Source organism: Podarcis vaucheri (genome assembly GCF_965113315.1).
Source record: "Podarcis vaucheri genome assembly, chromosome: 8".
Lineage (NCBI taxonomy): Eukaryota > Metazoa > Chordata > Lepidosauria > Squamata > Lacertidae > Podarcis > Podarcis vaucheri.
The window spans coordinates 92,318,927-92,345,877 of NC_138766.1; the positions used below are offsets into that span (position 1 = coordinate 92,318,927).

Below are 26,951 nucleotides of genomic sequence, written 5' to 3' on the forward strand. Positions count from 1 at the left end.
GCCTTCAGATGTCTTCTAAAAGTTTGGCAGTTGTTGTTCTCTTTGACATCTGGTGGGAGGGCGTTCCACAGGGCGGGTGCCACTACCGAGAAGGCCCTCTGCCTGGTTCCCTGAAACTTGGCTTCTCGCAGTGAGGGAACCACCAGAAGGCCCTTGGAGCTGGACCTCAGTGTCTGGGCAGAACGATGGGGGTGGAGACGCTCCTTCAGGTATACAGGACCAAGGCCGTATAGGGCTGTATAGGGCTTTCAAGGTCAGCACCAACACTTTGAATTGTGCTCGGAAACGTACTGGGAGCCAATTTAGGTCTTTCAAGACCGGTGTTATGTGGTCTCGGTGGCCGCTCCCAGCCGTCAGTCTAGCTGTTGCGTTCTGGATTAGTTGTAGTTTCCAGGTCACCTTCAAAGGTAGCCCCACATAGAGCGCATTGCAGTAATCCAAGTGGGAGATAATCAGAGCATGCACCACTCTGGCGAGACACTCTGCGGGCAGGGAGGGTCTCAGGCTGCGTACCAGATGGAGCTGATAAACAGTTGCCCTGGACGCAGCTTCTCCCGAAAATGTCCGGCAAGACAGTGGGTAACCGATAGCCTTACCCTCCATGAATCTGTCAAGCTGACGTTGTTGTTGTTATTTTATTAAATTAAGAATTAATCATAAATAAATGAGAATAAACATGTGCACCCCACCACCGAGACCATTCCATTATAACTATCCAACCTCCCAAAATTCCAACACCTCTTGCGATGGTTTAACCCCTTTCCGTTTTGACAATACAAATTCTACAAACACCCTCCATATCTCTTCAAAATCATTTCTCCTGCATATTCCCCGCCTTACCTTATTGGCACATGTTAATTTATCGTTAATAGCTATACAGTCATATCTCGAGATGAATTCGCTTCAGCTTAAATATTTTCGGGTTGTGCTACACAGCGACCCAGAAGTAACAGAAACGCGTTACTTCTGGGTTTTGCCGCTCGCGCAGAAGCTCAAATGACGTCACGTGCATGCGCAGAAGCAGCGAAACATGGCAGACGCGTCTTACGTTTACTTCAGGATGCGAATGGGGCTCTGGAACGGATCCCATTCGTATCCAGAGGTACCACTGTGTGTGTGTGTGTGTGTGTGTGTGTGTATGAATGAATGTTAATAAATAAATAAAATGCAAAAAAGGGGGGGACCCACAAGGCAGTCCATTGCGGGGGGGTGGGGGGGTGTTGCAGCCTCGCTCACCTTGGCTGCAATCCTATCAGGCATGGCACTGCCAGGGTCCCATCGGGGCTGGACCTCACCTGCTGCTCCCCATTTCGGGCGGCAGGTGGCAGCAGGGTGAAGCCTTGGCTCAGCTGCTCCCTCCCTGTGACTCCACCTCTGCTAACTTAAACCAGCTGCTCTGTGCATTGCAGGCCAGGTTTGCTGGGTGCTGGGTTCCCAGGAAGAGGGCGGCTAAAGCCCTTCCTGGGTCCCTTCCCCTCCTCCAGCCGGCACAGGTAGCTTTGCAGGTGACAGGCCTGTGAGGGGAGAACGAAACAGGACTGTGGAAACGGCCAAAATGCTAAGCCGGAGATGGTAGTACCCAGTCGTGTTCCTTCCCCTCCAGGTGTGACGGATCCCTTGCGCAACCCTTGCGAGGCAGCGTGGCGGAATGGTTCAAGCGTCGGACTCGGACCTGGGAGAGCAGAGTTCGAATCCTCCACGAAGCCAGCCACGAAGCTTGGAGTCAGTCGCTGCCTCTGGGCCTAGTCTACCTCTCAGGGTCGTTGTAAGGGCTGTTGAGTTTTATCAGAGGGATTCCAGCCCGATCAGCCTGTTTACCTGATGCACATTTAAGTCCAACATGGAATTTCAGCATAAATTGCGGATTAAAAATGGTTGCTGCAATCTCAAGAGTTTGCTGGAAAGGCTTGTTCTGTGAAGGAACACTACCGATCTTAAAAAGTATGAAATAACACGAGATTAGGCGTATTTTGAAATCCAAATTGGATTAAACCGAGGTTGTTGTTTTTTAGTTTTCTTTTTTTAAATAAATTCCACTGGGATTAAATTAAGCATTTGATTAATACAAGACCGAGGGGACTAAATGGATGCTTTGATAGAGTAAACCAAGTGTAATTGCGACAGTTGCGCCTTGGACCAATCCCTCTGGGGTTAAAATGAGCTGATCGAAAGAATGCGAGCGGGATTAAAGCGAATTCAAAATTAATCCAGTGGGAAATAATAAGAAGGCTGAAAACACCATTCCTCACAAAATAATGCTTTAGAAGACATCTGAAGGCAGCCCTCTTTAGGGAAGCTTTTAATGTTTAATGGACCACTGTATTTTAATACTTTGTTGGGAGCCGCTCAGAGTGGCTGGGGAAACTCAGCCAGATGGGCAGGGTATAAATAATAAATTATTATTAAAGGTAAAGCTAAAGGGACCCCTGACCATTAGGTCCAGTCATGGCTGACTCTGGGGTTGTGGCGCTCATCTCGCTTTACTGGCCGAGGGAGCCGGCGTACAGCTTCCGGGTCATGTGGCCAGCATGACTAAGCCGCTTCTGGCGAACCAGAGCAGCGCACGGAAACGCCGTTTACCTTCCCGCCGGAGCGGTACCTATTTATCTACTTGCACTTTGACGTGCTTTCGAACTGCTAGGTTGGCAGGAGAAGGGACCGAGCAACAGGAGCTCATCCTGTCGCGGGGATTCGAACCGCCGACCTTCCGATCGGCAAGCCCTGGGCTCTGTGGTTTAACCCACAGCGCCACCTGCTTCCCTCCAAATTTATTATTATTATTATTATTATTATTATTATTATTATGGATTGCAGCTGGTTCCTGAAGACGGCTAATGATAGCTCTGTGTGGCATATACAGCTGAGGGGAAAACAATTCCTTTGGCGCTCTGCTTTCTCCTTGCTGCGCTTCCACGCCCGTCTCTTCCTGCATGAACTCCCATCCTTTCCTCTTCGGCATCCTGTTTACAGATCGCTGGCATACAGGGAGGGCTGTCAGGCCAGAACTCCCACCCCCTACCACGAAAAAAGCCTCGGGTGCTCGGCCTCTCTTGCTTTTCCTTAAAGAAGGCTGATCGCCGAAGAATGGATGCATTTGAATTCTGGTGCTGGAGGAGACTCTGGAGAGTCCCATGGACTGCAAGAAGATCCAACCTCTCCATTCTGAAGGAAATCAGCCCTGAGTGCTCACTGGAAGGACAGATCCTGAAGCTGAGGCTCCAAGACTTTGGCCACCTCATGAGAAGAGAAGACTCCCTGGAAAAGACCCTGATGTTGGGAAAGATGGAGGGCACAAGGAGAAGGGGACGACAGAGGACGAGATGGTGGGACAGTGTTATCCAAGCTACCAGCATGAGTTTGACCAAACTGCCTAAACAACAACAATCGTGCTTTATCAACTATGCCAAAAAAAAAGTGCTTTTCATCAGAGGGAACCTCTCTTTGAATATATTATGATAATTTCACACCATAATCTTTATCAAATAATACCTTCTATTATGTTTACATGCCATAACTAAGTACAGCCGTTCACTGCTGTGGACGCCAGTTTGCAAACTGGTTCCAGGACAAAAGGAGCGACGCAACCCCAGGCGCAAACTGGGCTACGAAGGAAGCGTTTGCAATCCTGCGATGGCGCAGGAAGGGAGAGGAGGCCCCGATTTGCGGCTCTTCTGGAGAGAACGGCGCTCCTCACTCACCTGCCTTCTCTCGACCTGTCCATCGAGTCAAACTGCTTCCTCAGCCACCTTTCGATGTGGAGCGGCGTCTGCGATCGCTGCGTGTCCGTCAGCAGCCAGTTCAAGCCGGCCACCCAGAGGTTGACATCTTCTTCGCAAAAGGCTGGAAAAGAGAACGGCAGAGACCGAAGACGGAGGGAAGACCTTGCTGCCTGCACTTCGGCTCAAAGAAAAGGTCCAAACCACCGCCTATTTTCCCATCGGGATCTAGCCAGGAACTGGGGCAGAGGCCCTGCTCACCACACAAAACATTTAACCCCTCCAGCTTTCAACGTAGTCAATGGACCCCTAGGGATGTGGGTGGTCTTCACGAAGTAGAAGACTCTGACAAGGAAGATGGCAAGAGGGACTGGCACATGGGTAGGCAAACTAAGGCCCGGGGGCTGGATCCAGCCCAATCGCCTTCTAAATCTGGCCCGTGGATGGTCCGGGAATCAGCGTGTTTTCACATGAGTAGAATGTGTGCTTTTATTTAAAATGCATCTCTGGGTTATTTGTAGGGCCTGGTATTTTTAAATGAGTAGAATGTGTGCTTTTATTTACGATACGACAATCTTTATTGTCATTGTCCTATGCAGAACAACGAAATTGAAAAAATCTACATAAGACATTCAAAACCCAACAAGCCTCCTATCCCAGCCTGATTAACCCCCTAAAAACTCTGATACCCCATAATTAAATACAATAGACTCCCACAGAGACTACCTTACACTGCATTTAAAACCAAAATCGCATTTGGGTAGAAACTGTTTCTCAGGCGGCTAGTCCTAGTCTTTATAACCCTGTACCTTCTTCCAGAAGGCAGAAGCTGAAAGAGATCATTTCCGGGGTGCGCACTATCCTGCCCTATCTCTGCAGCTTTCTTGTGACACCTGGAAGCGTAGATTTGATCCAAGGTGGGAAGAGGGCATCCAATTATTCTCTCCGCAGTCTTTACAACCCTGGACAGCTTCTCTGGGTTATTTGTGGGGCATAGGAATTCATTCATATATTTTTTTCAAAATATAGTCCGGCCCCCCACAAGGTCTGAGGGACAGTGGACCGGCCCCCTGCTGAAAAAGTTTGCTGGCCCCTGGCAAATTGCCTGCAGCCCAGATTAACCCGGCTCTTTTTGCCTGGAGAAAAGTGTCTTGTTGGAACATTGCAGACAAGAGGAGATTGGGAGCCTGAAAACAGCTCTGGATGAGAGAGTGCCAAGACAAACATCTTCTCTTCCTTATGCTTTACTTGCATTTCTTTGTTTATTGGCTTTATATTCTACCTTTTTCTCCAAGGAGCACAATATTCCCTCTTCCTCATTTAATCCCCACAAAAGCCCTGTTTCTACCACATGTGGTGGAAATGCGAAGAAATTAAAAAAATTTGGGATTCCATCTACAATGATCTAAAGAAAATACTCAAATATACCTTTGTTAAAAAGCCTGAAGCCTTCCTCCTGGGAATGATAGGAGAGGAGATTAAGAAAGAAGATTATGTAATGTTTCAGTATGCGACCGTAGCTGCCAGGATTTTATTAGCACAAAACTGGAAAACCCCTAATATCCCGACTATCAAAGATTGGCAAATTAAATTATTCGAATATATGGACTTAGCAAAAATGACGCAGAATATTAGACAGCAAAAAGGTAGAAAGTTTATTGATGAATGGTCTAAATTTATAAGATATATAGAAACAAATTCTAGAGACATAAAAATCACAGTCGGCGTAACATAACTCTTGCGATATGATGATGCTGTATAATAAAAAACTGCAGATTGGATTTAACATTAACATAACCCAAGACTGAGATGGAGGGAAGTCAACTGAAATTTATTGTAATGCTTGTTTAGTTTGTCTTTTTTTTCTTTTTTCTTTTTTGTTATATGTCTGTGTTTGTTATTGTTGATTTTTGTTGTTGATGTTTGGTATTAGAAAATGAATAAAAAGATTAATAATAATAATAATAATAATCCCCACAAAAGGCCTGCAAGGTAAGATAGGCTGAGAGGCAGTGACCGGTCCCTAAAGTCACCCATGGCTGAGTGGGAATTCGAACCCTGGTCTCCCAGGTCCTAGTCCGACACTCTCTAACCATTGCACCACACTTCCTGGCATGTGCAATTATTCATTTAGTGCACGTGTGTGTGTATGTGAAATCTCTCTAGCTGAGATTCCTGCAGGGCTGGGGCTTGGAAAAGGTGAGCCTCGCGGTCCCATCCGACTCGGCAATTCCATGATTGCATGGTGCCGTTTCAGTGCCGGCTAAAAAAATCAGATATCTTCTCAAGCTTTTGCTGGCTGTTAACATCACTTGGGTGCATTTATTTTATTTATTTGGTTTTTCAAATTAAAGTTTTACAGAGATATATCAAACATAAATCATAAAAACAATTCCAAGGAATCTCCTGGACTTCAATCTTCCCGTTTGTGGGTCTAATAATAATAATAATAATAATAATAATAATAGTAATAATAATAATTTATTTATACCCCGCCTGGGTGACTTCCAACAAAATATTAAAATACCGTAATACGTCAAAAATTAAAAGCTGCCCTAAACAGGGCTGCCTTCAGATTATTAATCATTCCCTCCTGCATTTTTTATGATAATCCAAACCCTTTACTTCTTCCATTGTGTCTAGAATTCACCCTTAAACTACAAGTGATATTCCAATCCTACTAATGATTTTAACTGTTTACAATAGTCTTCAAGATAAGTTATGTACGGTATTTTCCCCATTCCTTATTAATTTTTTTCGTCTTCCTGATTTCTTCCCGTCATTTTAGCCTTTTCGGCATAGTCCATCAACTTCATTTATTAATTTTATTATTGCCCCAGCCTATAGGCTGCTGTTTTGATATTTTGTGCGCATGATGTATTTGGGTAACTAGAAATTCCCCAGAATCTCTCGTCAGGCCTGGGGGCAAAGACTCCTGTCTGAAACCCTGGGGAGCAGCTGCCAGTCCGAGTAGACAATATTGACCTGGATGGACCCAATGGTCTGGGCTCAGGGTAAGGCAGCTTCCTCTGTTCCCACGTCCATTGCTATGCAATGCCTTGTACTGTTTCGGTGACACCCGATACAGAAGTTCCCCTTTAGGGAAACTGGAGCGTGGATTTGCACAAAGGGAAATAGGGATGTTTTCTGGTGGGAAAATTACAGGGAGAGTTGAATGCTGCCGTAAAAGCAGAGCGGAAGACAGGTGCGCCACACCCCATAGGCGTCGCGTTAGTCATACGATGCTTATTTGTCCTGGCCGGAGGCCAGAGGCAGACAAAACAGGCTGAGAACATCACCCTTTAGATTCCAGAAACAGCATCAAGCCAAGCAGAGAACATCTGGAAGGCCGGGTTTGGGGGTGCTATATGGTAATTTATGGACCTAATAGGTATCTAAAGCCTTGCCCTTGTTGCCCTGCAACCAGTCCATGCAGAATGTAGCCCCCCTATATATAGAAATGAGCAAACCAGTTATATTTCAGTGATATTTTAGGGAGCAGGCTAGCAGACGGGGCCCATGATTTACATCCTAGGAGCCTACACAATGCAAAACACTGTTGCTGTATGTACGCTTTATTTTATATATATTTTATCTTATATTTTGGAAATGTACATTCAGGTTTTTTCCCCTTTAATTTTTTTTTGGACCCCCAAGAGAGTGGGGCCCTAAGCCAGGGGTCAGCAAATTTTTTCAGCAGGGGGCCGGTTCAGACCTTGTGGGGGGCAGGACTATATTTTTTGGGGGGAGGGAAGAACAAATTCCTATGCCCCACAAATAACCCAGAGATGCATTTTAAATAAAAGGACACAATCTACTAATGTAAAAACACGCTGATTCCTGGACCGTCCATGGGCCGGATCCTGCTCCTGCGCCTTAGTTTGCATACCCATGCCCTAAGCTATAGCTTGCTTAGCATATACAGTCATATCTCGGGTTACAACCACTTCAAGGTTGTGTCTTTTTGGGTTACGGACTGCCAAAACCGGGAAATACCAGAATGGGTTACTTCCGGGTTTTGGTGGCCGCACATGCGCAGAAGCGCTAAATTGTGCTTTGCACATGCACAGAAGCACCGAATTGCAACCCGCACATGCGCAGACGCAGGTTGCGAATGCTGCAGGTTGCGAACGTGCATCCCGCACGGATCACGTTCGCAACCCGAGTGTCCACTGTACGTAAATCCGGTACTGGGTCAGTCCTGTTGCTGCTGTTCATTGGGATGTGCAGGCAGCAGCGAGGTAAGTACAGTGCCACAAAAACCACCAGGCGCATAGGATCGGCTCTGGCAAAGAGCAACAGGCTAGAGATCAGGCGAGGAGAACCCTCCTTTTGCCACAACTCCTGCTGCCATGCGTCCGTCGCTCCTGCGAGAAACTCGGGCGATTATCTCAGAGCGCAACCTAATTAGGAGAAAGTAATCTTCCATCTATGCTAATCCGAGCAAGGTGTAACCACAGACAGTCTCGGTTTGCTTAATAGAAAGTAGACGCTGCAAATTGAAACAGCTCGGTTTCCAAATCTCATTCTTTTGCTCCTGTATTAATGGCGACCCAAGGAGAGAGGGAACAGGTTGCAATTGAATTTCCAGGTAAAAAGAGGCGGTCTCTGCTTGCGTACGCAAGGCGAGGAGTCAGCAAAGCACCTTCCTGCTCTCCTCCTCTCCCAGGCCTCGACTTTCTAGTCAATAAAATGGATTTGGTGTCTTTATAGAATCGTAGGCTTGGAAGGGACTGAAGAAGTGGCAAAAATCCCCTCCCTCCCTGGCAAGGGGTGTAAAGATTCACCCTCCCCTCTCCCCCAGGCTCCTCCCCATTGCCCCCCCCCCCACTGACCAGCCAGACTCAAGGTCTTCAGCCTGAAGTCAATTCCGTATAAGACAACGAAGCACAAAGCCGAATCCAGCTTCCGGGCATCTTCTGGGTATCGTTCAAAATCCCGAGAATTCTTCCCTGGACGGATCTCCTTAATTTCCCTAATGTCCACTGCAAGTTAAAGAGAGAGGGAGAGAAAGAGATGAACATGTGTCAATGTTTTTTTCCCAAAGACCTGGTAGGTTTAGGCTTGCTCAAAAACACCCACATCACCTGGCTGTTTCCAGGTTCTCCCTTCTTTTCTTTTGAAATAGATTTTTGAAAATTAAATTCGGTATATAAAATAAGACAAATAACAGTAACCCAGAGAGAAATCATTTCATAAGGTATTGCGATCACTATATGCGTGATAGCAATCAGGTTCAGCAATGTGTGTAATAGATTTGATCCCCTGACACTGGGGATTGCAACGACCACAGCCTGTGATTCATGCATTTCATCCTTGTTGACATCTGCATTAGATTAGAACTGATTTTATATGTGTGTTGTTGCTATTGTTCAAAATTATTATTATTTATATATAATTTTCAAACTTGCCTTTATATATGCCAGTGCTTTTGCTGTTTTTATATATGCAGTTTTTTCTCTGTAGGTTTTCATTGCATTGCAAATTGCATTGAGACAGCTCATGGGAAGTGATTTGAAATTGTTTTAAATAGTTTTTAATGCTGTATTTTATATTGCTGTCACTTGCCCTGGGCTGTTCTGGTGAAGGTCAGGTTAATAAACAACAACAACAACAACAATCATAATAATATTCTGCACTAATTAACTTGAAGTTCCCACCACCACCTCATTCCTTTCATATTAAGAGGCAATTTATAAGATTCCCAGGGTGGTATTTATGTGGAATGAATTAATCTAGATTATACAGAATCAATTAATCAACTTAACACTAGCCCTCATGTTGTTTACAGCCAAGAGAGAACGTTGCATTTCTCACTGGAAGAGTTTTTGGGTGGAGGCTTCGAACCTTTCAATGTATCACAGGCAGAATTCAACAGGTGCAGCTCTCCCCAGCATAGAGATGAAGCAAGAAGGCGAGAAGGCAGGGAGGGATGTCCCTGTTGAATATCTGCACAGTCTGCCCCCCGGGCTGCTTCGCATGCATGCCCAGTACTTAGCAGTCGCCTCTCAGCCAAATGCGCGGACAGTCTCCCTCGAAACACGTCACGCGCCACGCAGGCCTCCAGTCTGGGAGTGAAACAGCCTTTGTTCCCGGGGCCCCTCTCCTTTTCTCAAACCGCTTCCACATGGCCAGCCTCATGCAGGGCCCGGTTGCCCTGGAAACGTCGGGATGCAGTCAAGAAACTCCAGGCCATCGCCCGTTTGCATTTAGCCCGGGCCTGGGAATTTCTCTTACTAAGTCGCCCCCCTTGAGAGAAATCTGGAGACGGAGGGGAAGTCAGGACAGTGGGCTTGGCATGAGAAGGGACGCCAAGACCGGGGAGCTCAGTAGGGTGTCCTCCTAAGGACAGGGCCGGCTCTGTCGTTGGGCAGAGGGAGGCAGCTGCCTTGGGTGTCAAAGGGTTACTTCTTCAAAGCATCCATTATTATTGCGATATTTTTACTCCCAGGGAGAGGATTTTTGGCCTCGAGTGACAAAATGGCTCGTCATGCCTTGGATACTGTCAGATGCTGTTGGTGGTTGCTCGTGAGTAACCAGGCAGGACTCCAACCTGTCTTTTACAGGTTTTATTGGTGCAAACACATAGCTGTCAACCTTCCCTTTTTTTTTGCAGGAAATTCCCTTATTCCAGCGCCGTTTCCCGCTGCTTCCCGCTGCTATCCCGGATTGTTAGATATTCCGTACAGTAGACTGTCCCCGGGATAGCTGAGGCTGCTGATCCCTTATTTTCAAATCTGAAAGTTGATAGCTATGTGCAAACTATTTACAGTGCAGAACCACAAAGTTTATGTCCGTCTCAGTCACTTGCAGAATCCGGGAGTGGCCCCTTCTGGTTTCTCCCCCAACTTAAGAACTTCGGCACCCCAAGTCTCCTCCTCCCCTCCTTGCGTTTCACCCCTCAGCGCAGGCTGGACGACGGAAGTGGCGTGCGTCCCTCCTGGCCAGCCTGGCGAGGTGAGGCGCTGGGGCTCTCAGAAGCACCCTCGACCCCTTTCCTCACCTGGCTGGCCCCTTCCCTCTCTTCCCCACTGGAGGTGTGGCTTTTCCCACCGCTGGAAGAGGAGCTGCTCCTCAGGAGCTTTGGAGGCACTCTGTCCCCGGTTCCGATGGCAGTCCCCTGACAGATACTGTGCAGTGTTCAAAATTAGCCAGGCGCCAGGAGCATTTTGAACCCGCAACCAAGTGAAGATGCCTGGGTGCCAGGGTGGTTCCTGACGCCTCCGCCATCGGGAGGTGCACCCCTGGGCATCCTTGAATCTGGGCTGTTTTCACACACCAATACCCCGTCCTGTAGAATTCTATCAGGCATATTTTATCTGCCCGGTCGGAATGAGTTTCGGGAACCAAAAGGCCTTTTCTGTGCAGCCTGAGCAGGGAACGAGGTTATAGCGAATTGCCATCGCTTGTCTTCGCTCACCCCACCCCACTGCCCTGCTCACAGATGTGAAGAATATTCCTACGTTATGAATGGTCTGCGTCACCCTTAACAAAAAAAGGACAGAACAGGCCAACAGATATGCGGTTTCAGTTCTCAAAGCTCTTAACCCAGCTCAAGGCTGTCATCTGAACTATGCAACAAAACACCACCACCACAAACTGGCTTATAAGTATAAAACCATGACACCAGTCAAGCTTGCAAAAATCTATCATTTGCCCGATAATAAATGTTGGAAATGTAAAGAAACTGAAGGTACATTCTTTCACCTTTGGTGGACGTGCCCAAGGATTAAGGCTTTCTGGGAGATGATTTATAATGAAATGAAAAAGGTATTTAAATATACCTTCCTGAAGAAACCAGAGGCCTTTCTCCTGGGCATGGTCAGCCAATTGGTGCCAAAGAAGGATAGAACTTTCTTTATGTATGCCACAACAGCAGCAAGAATAGTCATCGCAAAGTACTGGAAGACACAAGATCTACCCACCCTGGAAGAATGGCAGATGAAGGTGATGGACTATATGGAACTGGCGGAGATGACCGGCAGAATCCGAGACCAGGGAGAAGAGTCGGTGGAAGAAGATTGGAAAAAGTTCAAAGATTATTTACAGAAACACTGTAAAATTAATGAATGTTAGAATGATGTTGGATAGAAACTAAGTGGTCTTTTGCTGTAATGCTATAAGGGAATATGAGAAAATGGTTATTAATAGGTTAAAAAAAATTAATGTTATAATATTTAAAAATTGAGATTAAGATGAATGAAGAGGGGAGGGATTTGCTGAATTAACAATTGGAACTGGAATACAGAAAAGGAAGGTGTGTGGAGGTCCGGGAAATAAGCAAATGAAAAATATGTGATAGAAAGATTGAACTGTTTTTTTAACTATTTTTATTTTGTATTTTTCTTTTTTCTTTTTTCTATTTTTTTCTTTTATTCTGTAATTTTTCTGAAAATCTTAATAAATATCTTATAAAAAAATATAAGTATAAAACCAAATTCACTAAAATAATAACTAGAATAGAGATAGACTTGTAACCATTCAAGCAACAAACATACTAAGCTGCCATGTGCAAAACAAAGCCTGGAGATACTGTAAACATGGAGTGGATAAATGTACAACTGTATCTTAACAAGTTACATGCGCAGTAAACGTTATACAGACTGGATAAATGAACCGTTCAACAAGTAGCGTAAGTCCAGTCACAGAACGGCAACCCAGTGCCGCCACAATAGCAAGGATTCGTCACACTGGAGAATATGGAAAAGTTTTTCAAAGCTGTTTTTCAAAGATTGAACTGGATGAGATGTTCTTCAATGGGTCTTGAGTTGGAAACACAAAGCAATTGGGCAAAAGGAGACTTGTTCTCCGGATATATTACAGGTTTCGCTACACGCTTCATCAGTCCGAAAAGCTACATGATACAAAATAGCACTCCAATTACAATGTGTGGTAAACCATAAAAATCAGAAAATATCAAAATGGGCACTAGACATCCTATTCGGGCCACCGTAACCTTGGTTTAAGGAGCCAATTGGTGCCAAGTTTATATATCTGAGTTTCTGACGTGGGCACAGTGCACTGTGACTTGGGAACAGCCCATCTTTTGACATTCTGCCCTGCGTAGCGAAGTTGCCTTGGTCTGGCCCTGCCTTGCGGAAGCAATGCCCGATGGCCCACAATTCCTCTGGCTGTCCCAGGCCCCTTGATTCCCACCCATCACCACCGGCCATCTTTAATAACAACTTTTAAAGAATGTGGAAAAAACAACCGTGCAGGTTAAAACCTATAGCATATTAACACCTGTGGCTCAGAGATCTGCAACGGTTGCCCATTTGCTTTGAGGCCAAGTTCAAGGCATTACTATTAGCAGATAAAACAACTTAGCAACTTGAGACCGGTTCACCTGTGAGATCACCTTGCTCTAAATATGCCCACCAGATGGCTTTGATGGGGAGAAGTGGTGCTGTTACAGGTGCCACACAATGCCCGTTCCACATCTGTTAAGAACTCAATATTTCCCTTTGGAACTCCTTGCCTATGGACACCAGACAGGTGACATCACTGTCACCTACTGACCACTCCTTCTTTTGGGGTCTCTGTGTCTGGACACATGGACTTCAGTTTACAGAAAGTTGCTGCGCTTTTAATACGTTATTAGTCTACTGCTGCTTTAACTTTTTGAAAGCCTTACAGTACGGTTGTTATTTTTGCTTATTGATAATTTTATCATTTTATCCTCTTTGTCAACCGTGTTGAGGGGGCTGTTGCTTCACGACAGGGGTGGGCAATCCGAGACCAGGGAGAAGAGTCGGTGAAAGAAGACTGGAAGAAATTTAAGGACTATTGAAAGAAATATTGTAAAATGAATGAATGTTAGAAAGATGTTGGATAGAAACTAAGTGGTTTCCAGCTGTAATGCTTTAGGAGACATGAAAAAAGGATTATAAATGGGTAAAAGTTTAATGGTAAGGATTTGCTGAACTAACAAATTGAACTGGAATACAAAGAAGGGAAGTATGAGGAGGTCGGAGGAAATAAGGGTATGGAAGTTATGTCATTGAAAATTAATGTGTGTTTTTAATTGTTTATTATTCTGTATGTTTATTTTTCATTTTTTTCTTATATCCAATTTTTTTTTTAATAAATATATTATTTTTAAAAAAGGTGCACCTTGCCCGGGCCGGTTTATGCCAGCGGAGATCTGTCTGTGGGCCGGATTGCGCACCAGCCCGTGATTTCTGCCATCCGCGTCTGTGCAGACGTGATTTCCGGCGCCGCAGAAGCGAGTCCCCACACTGTGCTGCACCGGTTTAGCACAGTGCACAGGGACTCACCGAGAGGGCAGCTCAGTTTGGGGGCGACTCGTGGGCTGGTTAAAAGACCCCCGTGGGCCACTTGTGGCGCATGGGCCTTAGGTTGCTGACCCCTGCTTTACAACATAATTTCATGGAACAAATAAACAAATTTGAACGCTGCCCCAGACTCGCCAGTCCAAAAGCCTGGCAAACTGTTCCGCATGCCGCAAACTCCTTCCCAACTTGCCCCATCACAGTTTCCACCTACTGTAGACCCCATTGTTCTGAGTATTTCTCAGAAAGCCAAGTCCTGAAACCAGTGCCAGAAAACTACACCAAGGCTGGAGAGGATTTATTTTTGCAATTATGAAAATAGACCTTTGCTATTTTCATCGTAACTCTCCGGCCACCGCAAAGTAGCATTTCCTTCCTTCTTACAGCTTGCCCCATCCTTGGCTTTCTCCTTCCTCGATGTTCCTCCTGAGAAAACCTCTCCTGCTAACGTCTCCTGCCAATCCCAGTTGTGAGGTGGTTCAGTTTTCCCCTCAGCGCCTGGCAGTTTTCAACAGACCTGCTCATCTGGAATGTCCCACCCCAAATTCATCACTGCTGATGTTGTTGTTGCTGTCCTTTTTAATTCCCCCCCCAAAATTACAAAAACCTGTATTCCTGTACATACACCACTATTCGTGACAGTCTACATCTCCAAAACCCTTTATTATTAAGCATAAACCTTTGTGACCGGTCTTTGGGTTTTCTTGAGAAGTTGTAAACAAAATAAATCTCTGCCACTCGATTAATATTTTTAATGCAAAACCTAATAACTGTTCATGGGGGTACCTCAGAGACATCACCGTTCAGACATCTCCAATAATCTGAATGCAACTTCTGCCTCTTCACATCTTTAAATGATTTGCTTGTTGGCAAAAAAGACAGAAAATACCCCGGCAATCTTTGTAATTTTGGCGCAAATTTGGCACAGAGAACCAGCAAGGATCCCCAGAGATGGTACCTTACATCTCATGGTCATACTAACAAGACAGAGCCTCTGATTTCTGGTCATTCTCTCAACATTTTCCTACTTTATGCACCAGTAATGATCCGCAAAGCATGCAAAAGTTGTTCCAGATCACCTTTTGAAATGGGCCTCTGTCTCTATTTCCATCTGTTTCCCCTTTTCTGCCTTATCTGTTCCCTGTCGGCGTCCCTTTTCCTATCTCCTCTGCACATCATGCCTGCTTCCGCCTGTTTCTCCCCACAAATAACCCCACAGGGGATATATTTTATGGGGCCAAATGACTCTGGCAAAAGTGTGTCGCCCTTGCCAAACTCCCCTATCTCCTGTTCTCTGGGAACAACACAATCCATATGGGCACTCTCTCGCTCACAAACAGAATATAAGAAAAAAAGGAAGGAAAAGTTGGGATTTGTGCACAGGCAAAAACCTTCCCCAAAAACAAAAACAAAACAAACACCTTCCCAAAAACCAACAGGACCACATCAAGGTGGACTGCAGTTTAAGAAGTTGGGGAGTAAAAAAAGGTAAAGGGACCCCTGACCGTTAAGTCCAGTCGCGGACGACTCTGGGGTTGAGGCGCTCATCTTGCTTTATTGGCCAGTTTTTCCGGGTCATGTGGCTAGCATGACTAAGCCGCTTCTGGCGAAGCAGAGCAGTGCACGGAAATGCCGTTTACCTTCCCGCCAGAGCAGTACCTATTTATCTACTTGCACTTTGACATGCTTTCGAACTGCTAGGTTGGCAGGAGCAGGGACCGAGCAATGGGAGCTCACCCCGTTGTGGGGATTCGAACCACCGACCTTCTGAGCGGCAAGTCCTAGGCTCTGTGGTTTAACCCACTGCGCCACCAGCATCCCTTTAAAGTGGTATAGTAAAGGTACCCCTGACCACTGGGTCCAGTCGTGGACGATTCTGGGGTTGCAGCGCTCAACTCACTTTACTGGCCGAGGGAGCTGGCATTTGTCCGCAGACAGTTTTTCCGGGTCATGTGGCCAGCATGACTAAGGCGCTTCTGGCGAACCAGAGCAACACACAGAAACACTGTTTACCTTCCCGCCGGAGCGGTACCTATTTATCTACTTGCACTTTGACGTGCTTTCGAACTGCTAGGTTGGCAGGAGCAGGGACCGAGCAATGGGAGCTCACCCCGTCGTGGGGATTCAAACTGCCGACCTTCTGATCGGCAAGCCCTAGGCTCTGTGTTTTAGACCACAGCGCCACCCGCTTCCCCCTAAAAATAAGCCATGGGGTCAACAACTCCTGTCTTATTCCCTCCATCACATTTGGGAACACCACTGCAAAGCCACTTACGCCCCCAGGAACAAGGCTATTCCATTTCCTCCAGTGTTATAAATAGGACCGGGTGCACTTTTGGGGATTTCCGGAGTCTGACACAAGTTTCCAGAAACCATCACACCCAGAGACCTGGGTCACGTTAAGCTGCGATTGTTTCCAGCACTGCACCACGAGGGAGACTCTTGGCACACGGCTGTTCCGAATTCTGTATCCGTGTGGATCTTTGTACGTTTGCTCTTACAGCAGCTGGCTTAGGAGCTCTGCAGAAAATAATTCTCAACGATTTCAAAAACAAAAACAAAAACAATTCCATGGGGTTTATACAGTATATGCATTTTTGGCGAGGGTAGTAACCATGACACTTAAACCAACCTCAAACCTGTTTAAAAGTGAGGTCCGCAAAGGAGACAGAGGGCAGCCTGCGGCCAAACGGACAAAGCCCCAAAACAGTTTGGCTTTCCTTCTCCCGCCTGCCTGTCCTCCGCAGCAGGGTAGTTTGATCTCACCCGTTCAAATTACAGCTGTCTGCCGACAAGGGGCCATTTAAACACAAAACCTGCCCACCTTTCCAGCACCACTCTCATTATGCTCTTTGAAGCAGCCACAGCCAGGGGGGTTATTATGGGGTGGCTTCCGGCTCTGCGGTCTTGGACTAGGAGACGGCTTGGAGGGGTGAGCTTTCTGCAGGAGCCAGAGGTCTGGGGGGCACCACCTTCTGGGGGCGACTTTGGACTCTCCCAGGTGCCCAGCAATTGACCCCCCTCCCCACCAGCCCCACTAAACAGGCACACACAAAAAAGGAGATTTCAGCTAAACATCGGGAAGAACTTTCTGACGGAAAGAGTCCTTCGACAGCGGAACAGACTCCCTGGAGAGATGGTGGACCAGGCTTCCTCAGCCTCGGCCCTCCAGATGTTTGTGGCCTACAACTCCCATGATCCCTAGCTAGCAGGACCAGTGGTCAGGGATGATGGGAATTGTAGTCCCAAAACATCTGGAGGGCCGAGGTTGAGGAAGCCTGTGGTAGACTCTCCTTCCTCGGAGGTTTTTAAGCAGCTCAGCTGTAGAGCATGCTCCCTGACTGAAACCCTGGAGAGCTGCCAGTCAGTGTAGACCATATTGAGCTAGGTGGAACAATAAAGGTAAAGGTAAAGGTACCCCTGCCCGAACGGGCCAGTCTTGACAGACTGTGGGGTTTGTGCGCCCATCTCACATTTATTGGCCGGGGGCCAGCGCTGTCCGGGGACACTTCCGGGTCACGTGGCCAGCGTGACATCGCTGCTCTGGCGAGCCAGAGCCGCACACGGAACGCCGTTTACCTTCCCGCTGGTAAGCGGTACCTATTTATCTACTTGCACCCGGAGGTGCTTTCGAACTGCTAGGTGGGCAGGCGCTGGGACCGAACAGCGGGAGCGCACCCCGCCGCGGGGATTCGAACCGCCGACCTTTCGATCGGCAAGCCCTAGGCGTTGAGGCTTTAGCCCACAGCGCCACCCGCGTCCCATAGGTGGAACAATAGTCTGGCTCAAAACGAGGCAGTTTCCTATTTTCCACCATGTGTGCAAATTCACAGTCATTTCCTGTTATCAATAACAACTCCACCAAATTATAAATGTGCCATTTTTCTTGTACCTATGCTTAAGCTTTACACAGGATTGTACCTCTTGGGGTTTGTGGCTATTTGGCCCCCACTGCTTGAATTCCCCCCCCCCATGCCCATGTGTAGAAATGCAATGCCAACCAAAGATGGCATTTCACACATCGATTCACAAAAGACCCATAACAATAACTTGGTTAGTCTCTGAAGTATCACAAGACTCCTTGTTGTCTATGACTGCAGAAAGGGACGCCGTGTGTTGTATCCAACATTCATCACACTCAGGGTAAACTCACTGAAACTGATGGGTATGATTAGCTTAGGCCCATTAAGTTCAATGGGTCTACTCTGAACGTGGCTACAACCCTGAAAAACCAGTGAGGAAAATAACTGAAATTTAGTTATATTGTCTCTTGCACTCCTTCCCTGATCTTGCTAACTGGGACGTCGTCAAAGATTGCATAAATTCAGACGCAGATGTAGGCCAAGCCTGTTTCCAAGTTTTAGGTTTATGTTGCTGATGGGATTGTGTGTGCTCTTAAAAAAAAAAAATTATAAGCTTCACTGAGCAATGCAAAAGCACTGGGTGGGCGGAGGATAATTTTTCTAATTATGTAAATTGATGATCTCATTGCAGACATGTTTATTTCATCATGTATCTATGCACACAAGTCAGACTGCCTTCTCTGTTAAGCTAAATGCAGGCTTCTTGTAATTCCATTCTCTGGAATCTCGCCCTGTGAAAGAATTCTGACTTGTGCGACTTTAAAAACAACACACACACACAACCCTGCAGGATCTATTATATAATACAGAAGGTCTAATGTTGCCCTGAAAATATTGACTCCAAAACCTTGCAGCTCAGGACTAGGGTCCCTATACGTTTGAAGCAGAATCATACCACTTTTAAACAGTCATGGCTTCCCCCAAGGAATTCTGGGAACTGTAGTTTGTTAAGGGTGCTGAGGCCCCTATTCCCCTCACAGAGCTACAATTCCCAGGGTTACCTGGGAAGAGGGTTGACCGTTAAACCACTCTGGGAATTGTAGTTCTGTGACAGGGAATAGGGGTCTCCTAATAGCTCTCAACACCCTTAACAAACTACAGCTCCCAGGATTCTTTGGGGGGAGCTATGGCTATTTAAAGTGGAATGATACCACATTAAATGTATAGTGCATATGTTCATAGAATCATAGAATCATAGAGTTGGAAGAGACCACAAGGGCCATCGAGTCCAACCCCCTGCCAAGCAGGAAACACCATCAGAGCACTCCTGACATATGGTTGTCAAGCCTCTGCTTAAAGACCTCCAAAGTAGGAGACTCCACCACACTCCTTGGCAGCAAATTCCACTGTCGAACAGCTCTTACTGTCAGGAAGTTCTTCCTAATGTTTAGGTGGAATCTTCTTTCTTGTAGTTTGGATCCATTGCTCCGTGTCCGCTTCTCTGGAGCAGCAGAAAACAACCTTTCTCCCTCCTCTATGTGACATCCTTTTATATATTTGAACATGGCTATCATATCACCCCTTAACCTCCTCTTCTCCAGGCTAAACATGCCCAGCTCCCTTAGCCGTTCCTCATAAGGCATCGTTTCCAGGCCTTTGACCATTTTGGTTGCCCTCCTCTGGACACGTTCCAGTTTGTCAGTGTCCTTCTTGAATTGTGGTGCCCAGAACTGGACACAGTACTCCAGGTGTGGTCTGACCAGAGCAGAATACAGTGGCACTATTACTTCCCTTGATCTAGATGCTATACTCCTATTGATGCAGCCCATAATTGCATTGGCTTTTTTAGCTGCCGCGTCACACTGTTGGCTCATGTCAAGTTTGTGGTCAACCAAGACTCCTAGATCCTTTTCACATGTACTGCTCTCAAGCCAGGTGTCACCCATCTTGTATTTGTGCCTCTCATTTTTTTTGCCCAAGTGCAATACTTTACATTTCTCCCTGTTAAAATTCATCTTGTTTATTTTTGCCCAGTTCTCTAATCTGTCAAGGTCGTTTTGAAGTGTGATCCTGTCCTCTGGGGTGTTAGCCACCCCTCCCAGTTTGGTGTCATCTGCAAATTTGATCAGGATGCCCTTGAGTCCATCATCCAAGTCGTTGATAAAGATGTTGAATAAGACCGGGCCCAAGACAGAACCCTGTGGCACCCCACTAGTCACTCTTCTCCAGGATGAAGAGGAACCATTGATGAGCACCCTTTGGGTTCGGTCAGTCAGCCAGTTACAAATCCACTGAGTGGTAGCATAGTCAAGACCGCATTTTACCAGCTTCTTTACAAGAATATCATGGGGCACCTTGTCAAATGCCTTGCTGAAATCAAGGTAGGCTACATCCACTGCGTTCCCTTCATCTACCAGGCTTGTAATTCTGTCAAAAAACGAGATCAGGTTAGTCTGACATGACTTATTTTTCAGAAATCCATGCTGACTATTGGTGATCACAGCATTCCTTTCTAGGTGCTCACAAACTGTTTGCTTAATGATCTGCTCCAGAATCTTCCCTGCTATTGATGTCAGACTGACTGGGCGGTAATTATTTGGGTCCTCTCTTTTCCCCTTTTTGAAAATAGGGACAACATTTGCCCTCCTCCAGTCTGCCGGGACTTCGCCTGTTCTCCAGGAATTCTCATAGATGACTGCCAGTGGTTCTGAGATCACATCTGCCAGTTCTTTTAATACTCTTGGATGCAGTTCATCTGGCCCTGGAGACTTGAATACATCTAAACTAGCCAAATATTCTTGTACTATCTCCTTAGTTATTCTGGGCTGTGTTTCCTTTGCTGAATCATTTGCTCCAAATTCTTCAGGTCGGGCATTGTTTTCTTTATCGGAGAAGACTGAGGCAAAGAAGGCATTGAGGAGTTCAGCCCTTTCTGTGTCCCCTGTTTGCATTTCACCATCTTCTCCTCTGAGTGACCCCATTGTTTCTTTGTTCTTCCTTTTGCTACGAACATACCAAGGTCGTTTTCGCTGATGACCTTAAAGTATTAATTTCACTAAGGTAGCCATCACATTCCATCAAGAGCCGAGACTGCCTTCTTCCAATGGACGAAAATCATAATTTTGACTGCAGTCAGAAGATCCATCACTAACTCCAAAATAACTTTCTTCAAAGCACCCTTCAATTATATGGGGGGGGGGACATGCAAGGGATTCTGATGCCTTTTCAAAATACTTTTCAGCACTACTTTACAAAATAATTTAACTTTATTCTAAATGTAAGAATTCAGGTTTGTATTCAGAATGAGCTGCAATGCCTATGAATATTTTAACCAAACCATTCTGCAAAGTGTATAACCATCTCGCCTCGCCAAACTGTTCAAAGGGGAACTTCAAATTGCAGAATGTGGAATCTTACACTTTGACATATTTGTTGTTGTTTAGTCGTTTAGTCATGTCCAACTCTTTGTGACCCCCTGGACCAGAGCACGCCAGGCACTCCTGTCTTCCACCGCCTCCCACAATTTGGTCAAACTCATGCTGGTAGCTTCGAGAACACTGTCCCACCATCTCGTCCTCTGTCATCCCCTTCTCTTTGTGCCCTCCATCTTTCCCAACATCAGGATCTTTTCCAGGGAGTCTTCTCTTCTCATGAGGTGGCCAAAGTCTTGGAGCCTCAGCTTCAGGATCTGTCCTTCCGGTGAGCACTCAGGGCTGATTTCCTTCAGAATGGATAGGTTTGATCTTCTTGCAGTCCATGGGACTCTCAAGAGTCTCCTCCAGCACCAGAATTCAAAAGCATCCATTCTTCGGCGATCAGCCTTCTTGATGGTCCAGCTCTCACTTCCATACATCACTACTGGGAAAACCATCGCTTTTACTATACGGACCTTTGTTGGCAAGGTGATGTCTCTGCTTTTTAAAATGCTGTCTTTGACATATTAGCAGTATAAAAAAAGGGGGGTGGGAGTTTGATTCCTGGCAAAGGTGAAACCTTGCCTTCATTTGCAGCAGAAAGCTACATTCCTCTACACAGTGGAAACGTTCTTTATCTCTCAGTGGGCTTTCATGGGTGGGTAAAACAAGCATCAAAACTTACAACCCCTTGGAAAGTTCTTCTGCGCGCAAGTCTATCCTGCACAGCTGAGAACTAGTAGATGGATGGATAGTCATTCCTGCTTGAGTTGGGTGACCCTTAGGTCAGAATCCCCTTTCTCGCAACTGTCATCTCACTACAAATTAAGTTCTCCCAACCAAAGTCACCGAGACGCCACCACGCAGAGGCGTTGGAGTGGGGACTTCAATCAGAGCGATGTCAGCAGACCTGAAGTTATTGTCCCGCACAAACAGGCAGGAAACCGGCCGGTTCCCGGGATTTCCAGCAACAAATTCCTTCTGCAGCTGGGCTCCGACAGATCCCAGCAGGTAGAGGGCAGGAAAGAGAATTAAGAGGCTGGCAGACCAGCTGGGAAAGGAGGGTGGGGAGAAACCGAATACAGACGTCATGGCTACGTGCCACGGTCCATGTGGGGCCACACAGGGCCTTGCAGAGCTAGGCAGAGGCCCTGGCCAGGTAGATAATGTGACCCCCCTTTTTTTACCCTGGGGATAAAGGTAAAGGGACCCCTGACCATTAGGTCTAGTCGTGGCCGACTCTGGGGTTGCGGTGCTCATCTCGCTTTATTGGCCTAGGGAGCCAGCGTACAGCTTCTGGGTCATGTGGCCAGCATGACTAAGCCGCTTCTGGCCAACCAGAGCAGCGCACGTAAACACCATTTACCTTCTCGCCAGAGCGGTACCTATTTATCTACTTGTACTTTGATGTGCTTTTGAACTGCTAGGTTGGCAGGAGCAGGGACCGAGCAACAGGAGCTCACCCCGTTGCAGGGATTCGAACCGCTGACCTTCTGATCGGCAAGTCCTAGGCTCTGTGGTTTAACCCACAGCGCCACCCGCGTCCCTGGGGATAAGTGAAGTCTTATAAATAAGTAAGTATATAACGTAATTTTTTTTATAATGTATTATAATTTTAAATACATTTTACAATACATGCATTATTCATTTTAAAATGTATTCTACAATTTTTAAAAGTTCCATAATGTATTTAAAAATCTATTTTTAAGTAGACAACTTTGACTATTATTTATAATTATAATTAAAACTTCTCAGTCTTCTTATTCTACTCTTTAAAAAGATGTATGCTTTTGAGAAAGCCACTATTGCTCATAAGCCACTATTTCTTTAAAAAACATGGTTTCCACCAAATTGTAGCCTCATTGAGCTATATGTACTCCTCGGGTGTAAGTAATATTCCTGGCCTAGTCAACAAAAGTTTAAACAAATGGCCACATCTTCATCAATTTTTCATCATTTTCAAAAAAAATATTACTGTCCACAGCAACATTCATGTAGGCAAGTTTCCGGTGCTGTGGCTGTGCAGACCCTGCGCACTGACAACGACACAGAAAGACACTGGCACACTTCCTGGCGTCTCTGGTACAGTCAGGAAAAACTCTTGTCTGAAACTCTCAGAGCGGACGCTATCGTCTGCAAGGCGGATGAGGGGTCTGACTCAGCGCAAGGCAGCCTTTTCTGCCCTTGGATCGGGTGCGCTTTCATCTCGTCCCTTTTCTTTTTCCTTTTACAGTGGCACCTTGGTTCTCAAACTTAATCCGTTCCGGATGTCTGTTCCAAAACCAAAGCGTTCCAAAACCAAGGCGTGCTTTCGCACGGAAAGTAACGCAAAACGGATTAATCCATACCAGACTTTTAAAAACAACCCCTAAAACAGCAATTGAACATTTTGCTATCTAACGAGACCACTGATCCATAAAACGAAAGCAATAAACAATGTACCGCAGCCACTCAATCAATCAATCAATCAGTAGCTGAACTGGGTTCCACACAGTCACAAAAACTGAAAAAAAAGAGCCGGAAAAACAAAAACGCAAAATAAATTGCAAAAACAGACAGACCTCAGCATAACACTCAAAACGGAAGTGTGGCACTCAAATCAGAAGCGTTATGCTCAAAATGGAGCACGTTTGGCTTCTGAAAAAAGTTCGCAAACCGGAACACATACTTCCAGGTTTGTAGTGTTTGGGTTCCAAATTGTTTGAGTACGAAGGCGTTTGAAAACCAAGGTACCACTGTATAATTCTTTTACTAGGTTTTAGTAATACAAAACAGCCCCCCCTCCTCCTCCTGCAGAGGAGTCATGGAATCATAGGGTCCCCCAAAGGTCATCCAGTCCACCCCCAGCAATACTAAAGCACAGCTGACAGGCGGCCATCCAAGCTGTGCTGAGAAACCTCCAAGGAAGGAGAGGCCACCAATTTCAGAGGGAGTCCGTTCCACCACCAAACAGCGCTTAAGAAGACTGCCGTCCCAAGAAACCCACGAATCTGTCAGTTCAATCCATTAGGAAGCATTAAAATTCAAATCTGTGAATTTCATAGCAGCCAGAAAGGTTTGCATTCTGCCGGGAGATGTCCCTGTGTATCACCTTTGCTTGCTTAAAGAATGAAAAGGTGGCAGTCTCCCACTAAAGAATATCCACACTTTGTCCCTTTAGCTGGAAGTCGACGGTTGTGAATTTTTCCACCAAAGTGACTCGTCAAGTTGTCTTGTGCCAGTTAGATAACATAGCTCCCTTTGGGTCCTCCCAGTGTTGAGCAACCAGCTACAAGAAGATGCCCAACATTGCTCCATTTTAGCAATTTCTGCAAAGGCCAAGGTCCACAACTTTTCCACAAGTCCTACGCATATGCCGGAACGACCCTGGTTCCTTAACGTTCTCCCCAATGTAGCCTCAGGTGAGCTCTCTTCACCTGAAACAGTCTCACAGGGGCTACCTACCATTTTTGTCCCGTTTTCCATGCTTGCCCTTCTAACGGCTGGACGTCCACAGCCAGACACACCGGCAGCGCAACCCGCTGGGAACTTCTCCCGCTCAAACAGGAGGGCTCTTGCGCATTCCTTTCGAGAGATGGCACTGCAGAGCTTACGCCCAAAATATCTTGGGGCACAGCTGTTTCGGAAGGCCTCTTTCTTAGGAAGGAAGACTCAAGAAAATTGCATTGCTGTTGTTGTTTTTTGCTGGGTGGCAGTGAAGACCTCACAGCCCACAGGGAACATCCACCACGCTCAAACAATGGGGTTTTGCTGCTGCAAGAGATTGTTAATTTTTACATTTAAACCCCACTTTTTCGCCAAGAGCTCAAGGCGGCATGCTTCGATCTTGACTGCTTTCACAGACTTACACCCAGTAGTGATGTATGGAATTGAGAGCTGGACCATAAAGAAGGCTGATCGCCAAAGAATGGATGCTTTTGAATTCTGGTGCTGGAGGAGACTCTTGAGAGTCCCATGGACTGCAAGAAGATCAAACCTATCCATTCTGAAGGAAATCAGCCCTGAGTGCTCACTGGAAGGACAGATCCTGAAGCTGAAGCTCCAAGATTTGGCCACCTCATGAGAAGAGAAGACTCCCTGGGAAAGACCCTGATGTTGGGAAAGATGGAGGGCACAAGGAGAAGGGGACGACAGAGGACGAGATGGTTGGACAATGTTCTCCAAGCTACCAGCATGAGTTTGACCAAACTGCGGGAGGCAGTGGAAGACAGGAGGGCCTGACATGCTCTGGTCCATGGGGCCACAAAGAGTCGGACACGACTAAACAACTAAACAACAACAACGACACACTCCCTACAGGCATGCATAACGAAAACCCAGCTGTCTGGAAAAGCTATCATCCACCCACAGCTCCAGTTTCAGCAAAGGAGATTAAAGACATCAGGGGGCCACGACCTAGGAGGCCCTGTGGCACCTCCTACTTGCCTTGGGGCAAAGAATATCCCTTCCACGTTGGGGTCCATTTGACTGCCCTTTTAAAGAGGAAATCCCTGGTCGGAGCCCAGAAGGGATTTGCCAGTCATACAGCTAATCTTTGAATAGCCCTGTGCCCTCCCAGCACCCGAGGGGCTGGCAGCTGCCAAAAACCAAAAATTTATTTATCTAGCCACAAATAAAGTTCTCCTTTGTCCAACACGCAGGGAGCCGGCGGCCTCTGGGCAGGGCTGAGCCAATAGGCAGGGAAGGAGGCCGGGTAGAAAACATGAATGTAACTGAGGCTCATTGGCCTTGCAGAGCAGATTAGCCAAGGAGACGAGGAAGAAGAAGAAGAAGAAGAAGCAATAGATGGGTGTTTTTGTTGTGCACTTGTTCAGATCTGCACATGATATTCCGGGAGATTTAAAGGGTTATTATCACTGAAAAACACGGGTTGCTGTGTTTGATGCATAGCTGTCAACTTTCAGATTTGAAAATAAGGGATCGGCAGCCTCGAAAATAAGGGATCAGCAGCCTCATCTGTCCCGGGGACAGTCTACGGGATATCTAACAGTCCAGGATAGCAGCGGGAAGCAGCGGGAAACGGCGCTGGAATAAGGGAATTTCCCGCAAAAAAAGGGAAGGTTGACAGCTATGGTTTGATGCTTGGGAATCAGAAGACTGAGTGGAAAAGGGAAACTTAAAAAAGGAAGAAACATGCAGGAATCACAGCTAGGTTAACAGAATTCAAGGTGCTGTTGGCAATGGAGGTGTGCAGGAATAATATAGAAAGATACAGAAGCCTTCCTTGAGCACAAACACAAGTCTGTTAATCTCCAGCTGATACCTACTAATAGCAAATTTGTCCCCAGGCTGGCCTTTAACCAAAGGAGCTCTCTGTTCTCCCGTTCCCCCGACATATTTGCAGAGAGCCTGCGCTAAGGGAGGAATCTCACTCGGCTGCGAATGGCTGCAGAGTCGGACGAGACCACAAACCCCCTCCAAAGCACGCTTGCCCTGGCTTATTTATTATATTTCTGGCAGGATCACGCTCTCTCCCTCCGCCCCTTGCTCACTCGCAAGGAGCAGGAGGAAGAAGAAGAGAGTGGGACGTGGGGCCACTCTCAGCTGGGAGAGGATTAGGCAAAGGGACTCCCGGTGCAAAGAGCCTTAACGTGGAGTGAGTCACCCCACACCACACCCCCCCCCCGGCTGCAACAAGGGTGCTTCAGAGAGCACACACAGCCGCTTCCCTCGCGGATGTGGCGTCTGACCAGGCGCTGCAGAAGGGCACGACCCCAAAGCTTTTAG

At 46.5% G+C, this 26,951-nt stretch overlaps 1 protein-coding gene across 1 annotated transcript in view; it reads right to left on the minus strand.

Moving 5' to 3' along the window:
* Positions 1-26,951, minus strand: part of LOC309539818 (1-phosphatidylinositol 4,5-bisphosphate phosphodiesterase gamma-1-like) — a gene marked incomplete at its 3' end in the record, with an annotated part of 80,312 nt that overhangs the window by 43,628 nt on the left and 9,733 nt on the right. The window contains exons 2-3 of the mRNA XM_082236148.1: positions 8,552-8,701; positions 3,699-3,840 (exon numbers count right to left, since the gene is read on the minus strand). Of these exons, the coding sequence (XP_082092274.1) occupies positions 3,699-3,840; positions 8,552-8,701 (292 nt within the window). The remainder of the gene's footprint in view (positions 1-3,698; positions 3,841-8,551; positions 8,702-26,951) is intronic.